Source organism: Daucus carota, chromosome 2 (genome assembly GCF_001625215.2).
Source record: "Daucus carota subsp. sativus chromosome 2, DH1 v3.0, whole genome shotgun sequence".
NCBI lineage: Eukaryota > Viridiplantae > Streptophyta > Magnoliopsida > Apiales > Apiaceae > Daucus > Daucus carota.
The window spans coordinates 14705588-14724686 of record NC_030382.2 but is presented as its reverse complement, the minus strand read 5'-3'; the positions used below and the strand labels follow the sequence as shown (position 1 = coordinate 14724686).

The 19099-nt window shown below is 38.4% G+C and overlaps 1 protein-coding gene across 1 annotated transcript; it reads left to right on the top strand.

Annotated features, from left to right (window-relative positions):
• The first annotated feature begins 2813 nt into the window (after window positions 1-2813).
• LOC135150372 (uncharacterized) lies at window positions 2814-17628 on the top strand. The gene is made up of 5 exons (XM_064086651.1): window positions 2814-3009; window positions 14654-14877; window positions 15052-15396; window positions 15988-16181; window positions 17607-17628. The coding sequence occupies exons 1-5, from the start codon at window positions 2814-2816 to the stop codon at window positions 17626-17628; spliced, it is 981 nt and encodes a 326-aa protein (XP_063942721.1).
• The last annotated feature ends 1471 nt before the right edge of the window (window positions 17629-19099 follow it).

Genomic DNA, 19099 nt, shown 5'->3' with positions numbered 1-19099 from the left:
TGTATTAAGTAAATGCCACGATTTTATATCTGTGGTGACCAGTCCACAATCTCTGATTACTGAGAGAAAATACTGTACAAAATATATTTAAAGGTCGTGATTCATTTCACTGAAAGCGCCTGAAAAAAAAAAAGGGGGGGGGGGTTTAGTTTACTTATATATTTCTTCATCAGAGTGTATGTTGTCTACGTCTTGAGAGTTTAAATAAAATTATAGTGTCTACCTTATAATTACGAATTGTGAAATCTTTAGTCTCTGAATTTCATATGTTAAATCACACACATTATTCACAAGCACATTATTGAGTCTATGGATTTTTCACAAACCTGAATTTTTTGATGAATGTTCTACCATATGTTGATTCTGCGGTACTTAGAAATTTATTTTCTTTGTTTTCAATTCAGAGTTTAAAATTCGAGGGAATTGCTCTTGATTTTTAAAATCTTGTACATTTCAGGCGTTAAATATTCAGAGAATGATGACGAGAGGCTACCCAACGGCTGTATCTGTTCGTGGTTACATGTAAACATTTTATAGGAGCACGTGTAATCAGATTTATAATTGCACAAGTTTACTGCGCTCCTGATTACTATTTTCTTTTCTCCATGCCACTAACATTCATCTACCAGTTAAAAATCTGACAGTTTCCAGCTGAAACAAAAAGCCAGCGTGTACAGCTAAACAAATCTGACGCGTTATCACATCAGATTTTATGCTTATCATTCACTTATACACTTCATCTTTCAACACACTCTCTCAAACAAACTCTTACGCGTTTTCTCTCTGCAATTCAAATCTTCTCTTACACACTTCTCAAACACCTTCCTTCCTTTACACACTCTGCCTCTAATGGCCACTTCAGCTTTTACCTCTGCCGGTTGGACATTTGTACCAACCAACAGCAAGCCATTTCTTGACACCACTGATGTCCACTGGCTTTATCATCCCATCCAGCAAATTCTTGGCACGCGTACCTGGCTACTGCCTTACAGCTCCTCCAGGACTCTCTGGAAGCCAAATCATCACTTTCATGGAGGAACAGGGGCATTCTGACACGGTGGTGAGCCTGGATCACCATCCATGTATTCCTCTCCTTGAGTAGCCGGAGCGGAGTATGCTGTCACTCCGCCACGTCCGCGCCGCACTCAACTGTTAGGACAATCAATAATTTTTGTGATAACCTAACATTCTGTTGTAACATGTCTTACTTAGAATCTTATCAAATTTCAGTTGTAATGTTACATTTCTGTCTTTGGGAATTTCAACGGATGGGTAGAATAGGATGGCTAATTGTAATATTCCAATGCCATGTAATTTTATCTAAGTGAGGATATTCAACTGATGAGATGTAACTGTTCAACTGATAAGACTGGATGATGTTTCACTGATGAAAATCAAGCATTCAACTGAAGACAAAGTGTTCAACGGATATGCTGAGGAATTCAACTGATAAGACTGGAACAGCATTCAACTGATGGAGTTGTATTCATTCAACTGATGAGCCAGGCATTCAACTGTAAAGTCAATAGCAGTTGAAAGCAACGCAACCTTCAACTGATGAAGCAAAGAGCAATTGAAAGTGACTAGAGCTTAAGTCTGACAAAATCACATGGATCGAATTACACTAAAATAGACATGGAAGCCTAATTAGGAAAATAAAGAAGAAGCAGAAACATACTTATCATGCAGCGCAATCTGGATCAAATCAAGATGATGGTCAAAGATGAGACATCTCAGAAAGCATGCTAAGACAAAGTTGTGCCGCATTGTTTTAGATTAGAGTGCATTTTGTAATCTAGCTAAAGCTTGTAAAACTTGGAGTATATAACCATTAGTAGCATCAGTTGAACTTGTTCAATTACTTGAGAGAAAAATTGAGGTTAGAACTTGTTTTGAGTGATGAACCAGCAGCTGTGCGAATTGTAAAACAATCCACAGATTCTTCTATATAAAATCTCACGGGTGGATCATTCAATCCACCCGTATTTTTAATACTGGTGTTTTTCTGTTTATTGTGTTCTTAGTGTATTGTTCTTGAATCTTTTAACTTTGTAAAAGATTGTATTCAACCCCCCCTTCTACAATCTTCTCATAGTTGTGTTAAATAACAATTGCTATCAGGCCAGGTTCCCAACAAACAGGGAAAAAGATCAACACTTCTAGAGAAAGATGGGAAAGCGGATGCTGGAGTGAAGATTCCTGTTTTACAAAGACACTCTTTTCACTGGCAAGTGGACTGCATCTGATCTGTTGTCCATTGATGAAAGCTAGTGAACTGCATTGAAAAACGGGCCCCTCATGTCCCCATGAAATGTCTGCACAAGTATGGAGTGATGGTGAAGACATGGTAGGTAAGATGATTCCAAAACCTATCATGATATTCTCAAGAAGATAACTGACGACGTGCACAAGGACAAGAAAACCATGAACCTTGTTCACTGGTTTGTATCAAGAAATGATGATAGTGTTATTAGCTGCACACGTGCCAAAGAAGTCTGGGCCCACCCTCAGACCATCTGTTGAAGGGCATGAGAACGAGTAGGAGAGAACAAAATGAGCTGCTTATTCAACAATATGAGTCATTCCCATTTCAAGGCTGGTGAAAGTTTGAGTGATACATTTACACAGATTTCAAAAACTGTTAACTGGTCTAACGCTCTTTGGAAAGAGTATATCAGTTAAGGATTCAAACTTGAAATTCTAAGAGCTCTTCCCAACAGACGGAAGGCCCAGACGTCTCTCTCAGAAATACACACGCGTTTAAAGACTTACTCTAGAGAGACTGTATGGACACCTAAAGACTTATAGCTGAAATGGAACAGATGAAGAGAGTTGAGAAAGCCAAAAGAAAGGGCATTAGAAAGGGCATTCATCTGTGCTCTAGTTGCTCTCTGCGCGGATGGTTACTGTCAAGGACAAGGGAACGTCTTCAAAGTGAAGAAACTGAGAAGTTGGTCAAAGAGGAGAGCTCAGAGTCAAGCAAAGTCAGAAGAAGAAAGGAGAAAAGAAGTAGCTGATTCTGGGAAGACAGTGATTGGACTTGATGAACATCTAGCCTTTCCTGTCAAGAGAGTCTCCCAACACTGCAATTCAAAAAGAATTTTATTCTGCAAACTCTTTTAAAGGCAATTCCAAAGTCTGATCAGACGCATGGTAGACAGATCAAAAATTCAAGTGCTCAAACTGTGGGACATGCATGTCACTTTGAAATGATGCAGACAGCTAAAGTTGAGAAGAAGTCAAGTGAAAACATTTTGACTACCAAAGACATATTATGAACTTCTCAAACAAAAGAAAAAGAGCATTTCATCAAAGGATGATTGCGGCCAGCTGGCGATGCTTATATGAGCGGAGGAGTTTGTCAATCTATCTCTAATTGCCAACCTCACGATCAAGAAGACAACACTGGGAAGCAGTAGTCGGTATTCACTACAAACCTAGTGAGTTAACCTAAAGATGAAGCACTGCCTACTATTAATGAAATGTCTACAGAATTGTATCACTTGCATGTTTCTTTTAAAATTCTCCACTAAGGACAATAGTAGGATTACTGAAGCTAACACCTTTCTTAGTGTCGCAACAGGGTCTTAGAAGCTCAATTTATGAGTGTGAGAAGCTGCAAATTGAGTGTCAGACAGCCAAGGATGATCTCTGGTTGTTCTGAAAAGAGCAGAGATCATAAGAAAGCATCTTGATAAGAACAAGAGATTCTTGCCAAATGGAATCTGGAGGGATGTTTCCACCAATATCATCCACATGCAAGGGGTTTTTTTAGAGAGACCTTTGTAGAGAAAGAAGTGGAAGAGAATAAGAAAGTGCTTAAGCTATCCTGAGAACAGTTCAGTTGATGAGATACTGATGATGATCATCAGTTGAAGAGCAAGTTTTCAAATGATGAGAGTCATCAGTGAACCAAAAATCCTCAGTTGCCAAGAATGTTCTCCCGACGCTTAACAAGACAAATATGTCCTGTTAAAAAGATTTTGTTAAGGGAAGAAATAGTTCTTCTGAGACCAGTGCATAGTGTTAATAACACTCCTCATTCCAGTAACAAAAGAACAAGAAAAATTTGGGATAACTTCTGAGCATAAATCTGAGGAGACTCAAAAGAAGAACGGAAATAGACATGGAAAAATAGGAGTTAACAAGAACACCAATTACACTCCCAATGCTAGTGCTCTTAGGAAAACCTGCAGTAGTAAAGTGTGGTAGTGTAAATCATTTATCTCTACTTGTAAAACTTTGGTGCTCCTAATTTTATCCTTGCCTCTTTCCTATGACATCTGCTCCTCACATGAATTATCTGCCCTGACTCTGATGCCTGGTTTATTGGCCTACCATCCTTATTCTCAGGCCTGCCTAACCTGCCATATAGTTAATCCTTATTTCATGCCTTTTAACATGCCTCAATTCATTCAAATTTGCATGGAATGACCAATTATGCATGTCTCAAAGGCCTGTTTTGGAAAACAGAGTGATATTCCAATTTCTCAACCAAAAACCAGATTGAACCAATTCAATCCACGGAAAAGGTTGAGAAGTGGAAAAGGCTGTAAGACTAACCAAATCTGGACCCAAAGCAATTTGGGTCAAAAATCAACTTGATTGTTTGTGACCATGTTTGCAGGTAAACACAAGAAAGAAATCTGTGTTACTTGGAATTAGGTGGATGCTCCAGGCACTGACTGTGATTCCTCCCTGCTCACAAAGTTTGTGGAGAAAAGCTGGCCCTAGCATTAACTTTGGAGCTGACAGCAACGGATATACTATGGGATATATGGCTTGATTTCCAAAAGAGAATGTCATCATTGTGACGTTGCGTGGTGTCTGGTTAAGCACAACTTGCTTAGCATCAGTTCAGCTCTGTGACAAAAGGTTACAAAGTCCATTTCACTTCTGCAGCCTGTGTGTCACCAAAGGAGGATGCAAACAATGTGGTTCTGATTGGAAAAAGGAAAGGAAGGAAATGTGTATGTAGCTGACTTCAATTCTGTAAAGTCTGAATCTATCACTTGCCTTCTCAGCAAAGCAAGCTCAGATGACAGTTGGCTATGGCATAAGAGATTGTCTCATCTAAATTTCAAAACCTTGAATGAGTTAGTAAAGAAGGACTGGTAAGAGGTCTTCCAAAGCTGGAATTCTCAAAAAATGGACTTTGTGGAGCTTGTCAGCTAGGAAAGCAAAAGAGAAGCTCTTTCAAAAGCAAGACTATTTCATCAATTGTGAAGCCCCTTCAGCTCTTGCATATGGATTTATTTGGACCAGTCAACATAATGTCCATTTCAAAGAAGAAATATTGCTTAGTGATTGTTGATGATTTTTCAAAATTTACTTGGACTTTCTTCCTACATTCTAAGGATGAAGCTGGGAAATCATCATCAATCATATCAAGGCATTAAACAACAATCCAGATGTCAAAGTTGGAAGGATAAGAAGTGACAATGGAACAGAATTCAAGAATTCTGTGATGAAAGAATTTTGTGAAGAAGAGGGAATTATTCATGAGTTCTCTGCACCAAGAACTCCACAACAAAATGGTGTTGTTGAAAGGAAGAATAGAACTCTTATTGAGGCTGCAAGAACCATGATTAATGAAGCTCAACTTCCAACCTATTTTTGGGCTGAAGCTGTGAACACTGCTTGATTCACTCAAAACATTTCACTAATTACCAACCTCATAATCTAACTCCCTTCAACTCTTCAAAGGAAAGAAGCCAACAATTAGCTTTCTTCATGTATTTGGATGCAAGTGTTATGTTCTAAAGAATCAAGGTGAAAATCTTGGGAAATTTGAGGCCAAGGCAGATGAGGCTATTTTGTTGGATACTCTGATGGAAAATCATTTAGAGTGTATAATCTGAGAACCAACATTGTTATGGAATCAATCCATGTGGTTTTTGATGATAAGAAGATTCAAGGATTCTCAGATGAAGGATTTCATGATAATCTCAGATTTGAGAATGAAGGTGAAGGTGATCTGTATGACAGTGATGATGATGATGACATTATTCAAAATGTTGGAATTAATCCTGGAATTAATATTCCAACTGATGACTCTCTGGTGCAAGGAACAACTGCTATTGGAAACTCAACTGAAGCATCAGTTGAAACTACATTGGAAGGATCAGTTGAAACATCTCAAGGATCATCAGTTGAAAGAATGTCTCAAAGTTTTAATCAGTCTAGAAATAATGAGATGTCAAATTTAGGGGGAGCTTTCCAACATGGAAACCTGAACTTCAATAATGAAGTCACATCATCAAGACAATCACTTCCACCACAAAGAAAGTGGACAAGGGATCATCCTTTTGAGCTAATTATTGGAGATGCAAATGCATCTGTACAAACAAGAAGAGCAACTCAAGATGAGTGTTTGTATAGTGCATTCCTTTCACAGGATGAACCTAAAGTCATAGAAGATGCTCTCAAAGATGCTGATTGGGTTCTTGCTATGCAAGAAGAATTAAATCAATTTGAGAGAAACAATGTATGGAAGCTGGTACCCAAACCTAAAAACAGAACTATTGTAGGAACAAGGTGGGTATTCAGAAACAAGGTGGATGAGAATGGAGTTGTCACCAGAAACAAGGCAAGGCTTGTTGCTAAAGGGTACTCTCAATCTGAAGGAATTGATTTTGATGAGACCTTTGCACCAGTTGCAAGACTGGAAGCAATAAGAATCTTCCTGGCCTATGCTGCTCATGCAAACTTTAAAGTTTATCAAATGGATGTCAAGAGTGCTTTTCTAAATGGTGAACTGGAAGAGGAGGTATATGTCAGTCAGCCTCCTGGTTTTGAAGATCCAGAATTTCCAGAGTATGTTTACTTTTTATTAAAAGCACTCTATGGACTAAAGCAAGCGCCAAGGGCATGGTATGACACTCTGTCTCAATTCTTGTTAGATAATCTTTTTTCTAGAGGAACTGTGGATAAAACACTATTTTACAGAAATGTAAATGGTGCCTTTATTCTGGTTCAAATTTATGTAGATGATATAATTTTTGGTTCTACAGATGAGAAACTTTGCAAAAAGTTTGCTAATCTAATGAAAAGTCAGTATGAAATGAGCATGATGGGAGAGCTCACCTACTTTCTTGGTTTACAAGTTAAACAAGTAAAGGAAGGTATATTCATAAATCAAACTAAGTACATTTATGATCTACTTAAAAAGTTTGATTTATTGGATTGCAAAGAAGCTAAGACTCCCATGCCAACAGCCACTAAATTAGAATTAAGTCCTAATGAGAAATCTGTGGACATCTCTAATTATAGAGGCATGGTTGGTTCTCTTTTATATTTGACAGCTAGTAGACCAGATATTATGTTTTCTACATGTCTCTGTGCTAGATTTCAATCTGATCCTAAAGAATCACATCTTATTGCTATAAAAAGAATATTCAGATATCTTAAGGGAACACCAAATCTTGGTATTTGGTACCCTAAAGACTCTGGATTTGATCTAATTGGATATTCAGATGCTGATTTTGCAGGATGCAAAATTGATAGAAAAAGTACAACTGGCACCTGTCAATTTCTTGGTGACAGATTGATTTCTTGGTTTAGCAAAAAGCAAAATTCTGTATCAACCTCTACAGCTGAGGCTGAGTACATTGCAGCTGGAAGCTGTTGTGCACAATTATTGTGGATGAGAAATCAATTACTTGATTATGGATTAAATCTCTCAAAAATCCCAATATTTTGTGACAACACCAGTGCTATTGCTATAACTGAAAATCCAGTACAACACTCAAGAACCAAGCACATTGACATCAAATACCACTTCATAAGAGAACATGTGATGGCTGGTACTGTTGAAATGCATTTTGTTCCAAGTGAAGAACAGATTGCAGATATTTTCACAAAGCCTCTTGATGAATCCACATTCACAAGGTTGGTAAGTAAATTAGGTATGTTAAATTTCTCCTAATTTAGAGTGAATTTTTCTGTAATTTGGCAGCCAGAATTTGATTAATTTTGATTTATCAAAATTGAATTAATTATAATTCTGGATAAAGTCTATAATATTTCAACTGATGAACTAGTGAAATTGTTTCAACTGATGCTTGAAACAATATCCTCTTGCGTTGTTTTTCATTCAACTGATGACACCAGTTGAAGACGCCTTCAACTGATCTTCATCAGTTGAATAGGAAGTTTAAAGAGGCGCTTATTTCATCCGTTGAAAGTATTATCAGATCTGAGCCGTTGAAACTTCTTTTGTCTCTCACCTACTTTATACACACGATCGTGTGTGTAATTTTTGTAGAGATAAATAAGAGTAATTTCTTCTCAACGGTAATTTCTCAGCCAATCACAGCAATTTTCTGAGAAAGTATTTAAGTGTTTTAATTTATTTTCACTTCCTTTCATCTCACTCTTTCGAATTCTTCAAGTTCTCTTCTCTCTCTGTGCAAAAGCAAACTCTAATTTTTCCTCAAGCTTTCTCTGTAACTACAATGGCACCAATGAAGAAGTATACTGCTCCAAGTGGGTTTATTTATGAGAAGAACAACTTCGCGTCATTTGTGGATACCAAGGCTGTGGAGGAGAAGGAGTATCACAGGATGATGGAGTTCATCAAGTCAAGCCAGCTCTCTTATGCTATGCTTGAAGCTCCTATCATCTACCATGAAATAGTAGAAGAGATGTGGACCTCTGCAGAGTTCAATAGTGAGCATGAAACTCTAACTTTCTCTGTCAATAATAAAACTCACTCTGTCAATGCTGATGTTATGAAAGCATGCTTTAAGATTCCTGAAGATACTGTTTTATCTTTGCCTAGTGATAATCAGTTGGTTAATTTACTTTATGCCATGAATTATGTTTTGCCAACTGATGCCTTAGGTAAAATAGAAAGGAGGGGTCTTAGGAGAGAATGGAGTTATTTATGTGATGCTTTTATTAAGGCATTTTCTGGTAAGATTAGTAATTTCAATGCTCTCACTTCCCAGATTTTACAAATGCTTTACATGTACCTGACTAATGAATATTTCAACTTTGGTGGTTTGATGATCCAAGAAATTGGGGAGAAACTAGGTGATAAAATTGATAGACCTAGGAATATTTATTATGTCAGATTTCTCATGATGCTAGCTAACCATCTCAACAAAAAGCTAGTTATTACTAACAAGGAAGCCAAGCTTCCCAGTTTTGTGCAGGAAAAGAGAGTCTTTAAAGACCTCTTTAGGATGAATTTATATCCCTCCTTGGAGGTGGTGTACCTGCCAACAATGGAGGCTGGAAAGCACAAAGAGGTACATGGATTTCCTACTACTCTTTCTCAACCCTCACCTTCTTTGCTTTCTGCCATCAGGGCTGTTGAAGAGGCCCATCAACAGTCCACACAAGTGGCAAAACCTTCTAAAAACAAGTCTTCTAAACCAACCTCAGATGCCTCCCAAAAGACATCTGTTGTAAAATCCAAGAAACACAAATCTGAGGGGAGTGTGATTGGAGGATGTGAGGGGGAGGGAAAGGGTGAACATAAAAGAAGCCCTAAGAATAAGGATGGAAAGGTGTGTGCTGACCAGCCTGGCCACTCTGCAGTCTCCCAAAAGACTGTAGAAGTTAATATGGAATTAAACTCATCCCTAGCAGCATCCTCCCAAAAGGATGTTGCTATTGAAAATAGTCCTCAACCAGGGACACAGTTAAAAAGGGGGAGGGACACCACTTCTTCACCAATAAAAGCTTATGGGAGAAAGAAGCTAAGAAGTGAAAAACTGAAGCACTCTGCACACACACAGGCATCCATTCTGGATTTTATGCCTTTAACTTCTCAAAGTCAGATTGATGTGACTCCAATAAATGTGGAGTCACAGCCCCCTTCTTCATCTCAACCAATCACCCATATTTATGATCTTACCATCTCTACTACTCAAACACAATCCCCAACCTCTTCTGTGGATGTGGAACTAATTCACACCACACTTGTAAATTCTCCATCTTTGAATTTCATGGAGAAGCCCCCATCTGAGATTGATCATCATCATTTTGATGATTTGTTGGATCTTTCTCTTCCATTTCCTTCCTCTGTGACAGTGTGTTCTGTGGATTTTCCTTTAAAATCAATCACTACAGACTCAACTGTCACAGCCTCTAAACCTATTTCTTCATCTTCTTCAACTGATCTCCCTCATCAGTTGACAAGTGTTTGTCCTTCAACTGATATGCTTAACAGCTCTCATCAGTTGAATGCATCCTCTACTCATGTTTCAACTGATGTCCCTCATCAGTTGACAACTGCTGCTACTTCAATTAATTTACCTTTTTCTACAGCAGTTGATCACATGGTAGCACAAACACTTCTAGGATTGAGTGGAGTGAGCTATGGAGTGGAGAGGCAGCCTAGTGAGCTGGCAAAAGGAGAGGGTGTGGAGAGTCTGGCATTTTCTTCAAGCCAGGAAAAAGGAGAGGATAAGAGTGACCCTTTAATAAGGGTAAGTGAGGGAGAGGTGAGTGGTGTGGTGAGCCAAGGGGAGCCCTTGATGCAAGAAAAGAGAGAAATTGAGAGAAATGCAGGTGTCAATGAAGGGTTTAGTGAACAAGAGTTTCAAGCTGAATACAGATCCATATTGGATGGTGTTTCACTAGACCCTGAGACTTTTACTCATGGGATGTCTTCCATTCAAGATTTTGCCAGATTGGACAATCAAGCAGCTGAGAGGCACCTCAATCTGATTCACACTACATCTTCCATGCTTAGAGCAAAGGAGGCATTCACAGCTCTGCCTGCCAATGCTGGAGATGATTTTCATTATGATGATAGTGATGAAGACCTCAATGATGCTCTTGAGGAATCCCTTGTTGAACAACCTACAACTTCTCTACCTTCATGGCTCTCCATGCAGTCTGCCAATGCAACTGTTGTTAGCATGGAGCTGGAAAGGCAAGCCTCCACCATTCTTCAATCACAACCTGGAAGCTCATCCTCCCCTCCAGCCATTTCTGCCACTCTTGCCAGTCAAGCTCTGGACAATCTCAAGCTTCACAAGTTTCAATCTCTCCATTTTCAGCATGAGATAGAGCATCTCAATTTTCTCATTGCCTCTGTTAAGACTGACTTGACCAAACAAATTGATGAAAAGCTTCTAGCTCAGGTTAAATCAGCTCTTTCTGAATCTGCACAAAAACAACTCCAATTGGAAAAGCAAGTGGAAGCTCTGGAAGGAAATGTCTATACCTTAAACTCTAGAATGGATGAGATGTTGCAGCATCAAAGAATTCAGACTGGACTGCTTCAACATCTTCTTCTTGCCTCTGGTGTTTCACTTCCCAGTTCATCCCCTACACTTGCTGCTAACAAAAAGGGGGAGAAAGAATTACCAACTCCTGCAGAATTGATCAGTCAAATTCCTCCCCCTTTCCACACTGAAAGGGAAAAGCAGAAGACTGCAAGGATGAAAGAATTGGACTCCATTGCAAAGAGAGTGGCTCAACTGGGCAAGAAATCTCCTACAGCCACCACAGCTCAAATCTCTTTTCCAACCACAACCACAATTCTCAGGGTGATTACACCTGAGATTGTCATCCCTTCCAAGACAGAAAAGGGTGAGCCATCAATTGTGAATGAATTCAAGCCCATTCTGTTTCCAAACAATTGTGGTTACTCCAAGCCTGGGAAAGACTCAAGCTCAATCTACTTTCCACTAGCCAGGCCTGACAAAAATGAGTACAAGCTTTTGGGCCAAGAAATCAAAAGTTATAAAGACTGTGCAGATGTGGCCTTAAAGGCTCATTTTGCCATCATCTACAGAGAAGGCCAGAAGCTGTTTATTGGAACTGGCCATCCTCACTACTCATTTGCAAAAGCTGAAGAGGTGGCCAGAGAATGTGAAAAAGAGGAGTTTGAATCCCAACTCTCTTTGAACCAAATAGAGGTGGATGAAAGGTATGCTATTGAGCTGGAAGAGGAGTTGGCAGCTGAGCTTTTAAATGACAAAGGATTGCCTCTTGAATCTTCTCCAAAGAAAAAGAGAGTCAAATCTAAAACTAAGATGCCTGAGGCAGCCAAGAGAAGAGAAGAAGTGCCAGAAAAGCCTATCTCAAAGCCTTCTTCTCCAATCAAGGATACCACAGTAGTACATCCAGATGTCAACTTCCATGATGAGCCAATAATGCCAAAGGAGGAGCCAATTGACTTGGAAGATATTCCAATTCCAGCTTTTCTTGTCCAAGAATCTTCCAAGCCAAAGAAGAAAGTCAAGTCTGTGGCTAAGAGGATGGCTAACCCTCCTAAACCTCCAAAAGAACCTGAGAACCCTGATGACTATCTCATCATTGCTAACATTGAAGAAATTTCTGAGTTGGATCTGGAGCTGGATGATCTTCAAGAAGTAAGAGGAATAGAAGCAACTTCAAAGTTACCTGAAAGATTGGTATTCTCTTACAAAAACAAGGGTGATGTCATCTGGCCTCTTCACAGAGTTCTGAATTCTGAGGGATTCAGTTCTCTAACAAAAATATATGGATCTATGAAGAGGACTGGAGGATTTACACCACCTGCAAAGCAAATGGTACTAAAGAGAATCCTTGAGATCAGGAAAGAATGGAATTCAGATGCTAGTCTACAAAGAAGGCTGAAAATTCCCTACACTGGAAAGAAAATTCATCATGAACCTACTCCAGTCATGGAGTTTAGGGACAATCAAGGTGTTAGGAGATTTTTCAGACCTAAAGATCAACTCAAGGTTGCTAGCTTGAATACTCTGAAGACTCTCCAATCCAAGCTCAACAGACAAGATAGTGATGAAGAATGGTTCTACAGGATCTTTCAGAAGCAGATTAATATTCTTGAAGAAAAACTTAAGTCCAGAAGAAGAAGATCTTCTAGGAACAAGTAACTGCTCAGTCTAGAGGAGCATAATCATCTGTAATCTTTTCTAACTCTTGTATTTAAATTCTGCATTTTATTTTATTAATGTTTTGTTATCATCAAGTGTAGAATTTATGTCTGCATCTTCTCCAGTCATAAATTGGGGGAGATTGTTAGGAATCAATAATTTTTGATGATAACATAAACATTTCTGTAACATGTCTTACTTAGAATCTTATCAAATTTCAGTTGTAATTGTTACATTTCTTGTCTTTGGGAATTATCAACGGATGGGTAGAATAGGATGGCTAATTGTAAATATCCAATGCCATGTAATTTTATCTAAGTGAAGGATATTCAACTGATGAGATGTAACTGTTCAACTGATAAAGACTGGATGATGTTTCAACTGATGAAAATCAAGCATTCAACTGAAGACAAAGTGTTCAACGGATAATGCTGAGGAATTCAACTGATAAGACTGGAACAGCATTCAACTGATGGAGTTTGTAATTCATTCAACTGATGAGCCAGGCATTCAACTGATAAAGTCAATAGCAGTTGAAAGCAACCAGAACCTTCAACTGATGAAGCAAAGAGCAATTGAAAGTGACTAGAGCTTAAGTCTGACAAATCACATGGATCGAATTACACTAAAATAGACATGGAAGCCTAATTAGGAAAATAAAGAAGAAGCAGAAACATACTTATCTCATGCAGCGCAATCTGGATCAAATCAAGATGATGGTCAAAGATGAAGACATCTCAGAAAGCATGCATAAGACAAAGTTGTGCAGCATTGTTTTTAGATTAGAGTGCATTTTGTAATCTAGCTAAAAGCTTTGTAAAACTTGGAGTATATAACCAAGTTAGTAGCATCAGTTGAACTTGTTCAATTACTTGAGAGAAAAATTTGAGAGTTAGAACTTGTTTTGAGTGATGAACCAGCAGCTGTGCGAATTGTAAAACAATCCACAGATTCTTCTATATAAAATCTCACGGGTGGATCATTCAATCCACCCGTATTTTTAATACTTGGTGTTTTTCTGTTTATTGTGTTCTTAGTGTATTGTTCTTGAATCTTTTAACTTTGTAAAAGATTGTATTCAACCCCCCCTTCTACAATCTTTCTCATAGTTGGTGTAAAATAACACAACCTACCAGAGAGTGCTGCTTACATTACTAATGGAGATGCAAATCTCAGAACCATGATGACTGATTTGGGCTACTACGAATCTCTTGATAAATTGGGTCAATTAAAGCGTCCAGGACTCAGGAAGGAGTGGAGCTTTTTCTTCGACTGCATCACCAGGGCCTTCCAGAAGAAATCTACAAACTGGGATGCCATACCCATGGATATGCTGCAAATTGGGTATTCTCTGATCTATTCTACTAATTTCGATTTTGGTAGATTAGTTATTAGAAATATTGGTGAAAGAATGCATGAAAATCGTCAGATTATATATTTTTCACGCTTTTGCCAATTGCTGTTTAATGCCACTGTTGGAGAAGTGGCTTTTGATGCTGCAGATGAGATCAAACCTTTTAAGCTTCATAAAAGGGTTTTCAAAGATCTCATATCTAAAGATGAAAAGAGGCCAGTTCTCAGGCCATTACAAATTCCAGCTCCATTAAGAGCTAGGCTGAATCTGCCTCAAGCACCACAACAACAGCCTCAAAACCAACCACAACATCCAGTCTCTCCTACAGCCACCAGACAACCCAGATCATCAACACCAAAAACATCAAGGGCTACAAAGTCTGATGCAGCCCCTTCCACTAAGAAGACCAGAACCTCTGTTGCTACACAAGTTCTGACGACAAACTCTGATGTGCCAGCAAACTCTGACACAGTTCCTCATGTAAACTCTGATACAGTCTCTAAGACTTTAAACACTGAAGCTGCTTCTCCACCAAAGCAGAAAAGAAGGAGACTTGTTGCAGCTTATGATTATGAAGATCTGGAAGCCCCTCCTGCAACAAACTCTGAACCTACTCAGGCTAGCCCAAAGTCAAAAACAGTAAGATTTAAAGCAAGGGCAAACAAGCCTAAGAGGGCAAAGGTACCAATTACTGAAATCACAGATTTCACTCTTGAGGAAGAGCAAGCACCATCCACTTCACTTACTGATTTATCTCAAGCTCTGATGGTACATCATCTTCAAGCTGTTCCACTCTCAACAACTGCTACAGCATCTTCTACTTCATCTGAAGTAGATGAGGAAATAATTTGCAAGGAACAAGCCACAGCTGAAGCTGAGACAACAGTGTCTGATTCTCACATTCCAATATCTGATCATGGACCCTCCACTCCAATTCCTCATTCTCCATTGAAATTTCCTGAGGGTGCCATTATTCATGATACAGCTCCAGAAAACTACAAGTCAGCTGCTGTAATTGAAGAATCTGACAAGGTAGCATTGGAAGCATTGCAGTCCCTTGCTAAGGCTGGTGAAGAGCCTAGCAACTCAAAATCTGAAGATCAAGAAAAATCTGTTCCAGATGTTGTTAAAAATGCTGTTGATCCTGCATCTGATGATGATGAGGATGATGAAAGTGAAGATGATGACAATGAGGATGAAGTCCCCATGTCTCTTCAACAACAGAAATGGGAGTCTACCAGCCAATATAATGCCAGGCTACAAACTCTGAAGCCAAACTCTGAGCCTCCTCCCAGGGATCTTCAGGTTGATCCACCAAATGAAGTATGGGATAAACTCTGGCTGAGCCACCAGCATTCTCTGGAGCCAGCAAAGGCTGAAGAATTCTTATCCATGGCAGAGAATAAGATTACAAACTCTGATGTTATGTCAAGCCTCAAAGCCACAGTTCTATATCTGAAGACATTTCATACTGCTCATGCTCAGACATCTAAGTTAGTAGATGGTCTCAGAACAGAGGTAGCCAATTTTAAGGAAACTCAGAATATGGACAAGAAAAGGCACTTGCTACCTCTGAAGGAAGATATGAAGAAGCTGGTGTCTGCCAATCAATCTCTGGAACAGAGGATGTCAAATATTGAGTCCACTCAAGAGGCAATGTCCAAACAGCTTGAAGCCATCCAATCTTCACTTTCTCTGATTACTTCAGTACTGATTCCTGATGAGGATGATGTCAAAAAGGGGGAGAGAGTAGCTAATGTCAAATGCAAGACTACTTCTCAAACTCTGAAGAGAAAGAAAAATGATGATGATGATGATGTGGATGACTTTACCAAGAACAAAAGATTTCAAGCTGCCACTGGTGGAAGACCAATGTCACATCTGGATCAAAGCTCAAAGTCTGCTCCAGTTCCAACACACAATGTCACATCTGGATCAAAGCAAAGACCAATGGCTGGATCAGATAAACCAATGACTGATGAAGAGTATGCTAGATTGTTATTTGAACAAGAAAATCCAGAAGCCAAATTGGATTTGGAGTTGATTGCTGCAGAGGAAGCAGAACTGAAGAAAGAACATGTTGAAGCTATAAACTCAGGAAAAATCCAGAAACCTGCAAAATCAACTGCCAGACCAAAGGAAAAAGGAATACTGATCAAAGAAACTACTATTGCTGATCAGAGTTTACCAATCAAAAAGGTATACTCTGAAGATGAATATACAAGCAAAGGCAAAAGCATAGTAGATGATAACCTTGAGAAAGGCTGGGTTAAGAAGAAGCCTACAACCTCTGACAAAGATCAAGTTGTAAAGGGAAAGAAATCAGAAGCTGCAATCTCTGACAAAGCTCATATTGCAGAATCACAGGAAGAGAAATTAACCTCTGACACAGCTCAAGTTAATAAGGAAGCAAAGAAAGACACAACCTCTGACAAGGCTCAAGCTGTGTTTAAACCAACAACTCCATTGCCAGGATTTGCAAAGCCAAGTCTGATGACTGAGATAAATTTTGACAAGGGCTCAATTCAACCAATCTCTCATCGAAAAGCAGGAAGAGATAAAGGAGGACTAGGATCTAAATATGAAAAATTTGATCAGAGTATAGGATCAATGTCAACAGACCCCTCATCTCTCTGTGCACCCAAGACTGGAGCATTGCAAGAAAGAATGGACAAACTGGATTCAGTCCAACTGGTGAAGAATGACAGAGGTGATAACATTCTTATCTACTTCATGTCTGATGGAACAGTGTTTAGGGTTATTGAAGCTGATCTCTATGCTAAACACTGGGAGGAATTGAGATATGTCTCACACATATTTCAAGTGAAGAACAAGTCATGTCAACACATCTCAAATCTGCTCAAAGATCAAATCAGAAGGAAGATGGGTATTACAGGAAACAAGAATGCTGGACCTTTTATTCCTAAGTACTTCAATCATCAAGGACAGCTAGTTGAGATGAAGAAGAATTCAGCAAAAATAGAAACAATAGCTGGAATCAGTACTCTTGCATTCAATGAAGAGTCTGATAAAGGTTATTACATCAGGCTGGATAAAGACATGAGAAGAAACAAGATCTATGATCTCAGAGCTGCAATCTATCAAACTGGAGTTTCAGATCCAGAGCTAAGAGAGATCAAGAGACAGATGATCACAGCACTTACAGAAGCTGAAAGAGAACTCCTCAGAGAGTACTTAAAGACAGCCAATGGTGTCTATGAAGCTAAGGAGTAAAACTATCTGTAAGGTTTAAAAGTTTTCTGTTATATAGCTAAACTCTGTTGCATTTGACTTATTTGTTTTGACATCATCAATTATCTGTTAACTTGCACATAACATATTTATGCACAAGTTGGGGGAGATTGTTAGATATAATTGATGATTACTAATGTTCTCAAAGTTTGTCTTAGAACAGGAGTGATCAGAGTTTAAGCTGGAAGCTGATCAGAGTTTAATAAAGTCTGACCAGAGTTTGATAAAGTCTGATCAGAGTTTACATAGTCAAGGCTCATCAGAGTTTACACGTGGAAAGAGCTCAGAAGCGGATATACTTCAAGGAAGGATAGAAGCGGAGGAGTGATTTGCTGACTATGGAAACTAAACAGAAAACAGTAGCAATCTTTGATTGATAGAATACATAGCTAATTTATAGGATATCAAATCAGAGATTGATTTTGTAACTGTGTCTATATAAACACAGATTAGGGTTACTCTATATGAGTTGAGTTATCGAGTATATTTTACAGAACCCTAGCAGCTCTTAGTGATAATATATAAATCACTGAGAGAGTTTTTGTAACCATTCAAGCTTTGTGAATAAGAGTTTACTGCTTTCAATCTCTTATATTGTCATACTGTGTTATTGATTGTGTTCACTATATCAACTTATATAGTGAGTTTATAGGGCCTAACACGTTACTTATCCAGGCCCTCTCCTTCCCCTATAAATATCGGTAAAAACATGGGTAAACCCACTTATTCATACTTACACACATATACACTTACGCTTGCAGTTCTCTAAAACATCTTTGAGCCACTAACTTATTCTCACGCCGGAGGTGAATCAGGGGGACAATCCCTTACATTCTTCTCTATTTCAGGTCATACAAAAGGCTTCAGTTCCGGCAGAATCTTGGCTCTAACAGTTATATTTTTAGCTTCATTAATCCGTGTCTTACCAACCATATTATTTATACAAGAGCTTGTTATTATCTTCGGTCTACTCTCTACAAAAGCTCTTCATCTCATATCTCTATTAAAAGAGATTTCTTGTTTCGAATAAATTAAATACACTAACTAAAGATTCGTGATATTCGAAATATACTAACACGAACTAAAATTTCGTGAAATATTCTAACGAACTAAAGATTCGTTATATTTGAGTTTTATTGTACAAGAACAACTTTTATATTATACGATCTAATATTCTCAAATATATATTACACAAACGAACATCGATTCGTATTATTTTGTACACGAACTAAAGCTTCGTACTACATCTCGAAAAAGAGATTTATATTTGACGACGGTCAAATCAATTACATAAAGCTTGATCAAATTCCCTACTAGGACATTGTGTTCCGTTGGGAAGGAAACGATCTAAAAAGCTATTTATTTTCTTTAACGTTTATTTAGCACTTTAACTTGTCTAATCTAACTTTCCGCGATTAACTTATTTCGTTATTTTTCTTGCTCGGTTTACGTAACGCTAGTACCATTTGAGCTTCGTGGGATTAATAACCGAATAAGCCTACTATACGTATTTATATACTTTCCGCACTTTATAGTTGTTATTATTATAAGTGTATAAATATTGTATTGTTGGTTTTGCGGAAATATTATTGGCTTGTGCTAAAGTTAAAGAAACTCTCGACTTTCTCTCTCTACGAACTACATTGATTTA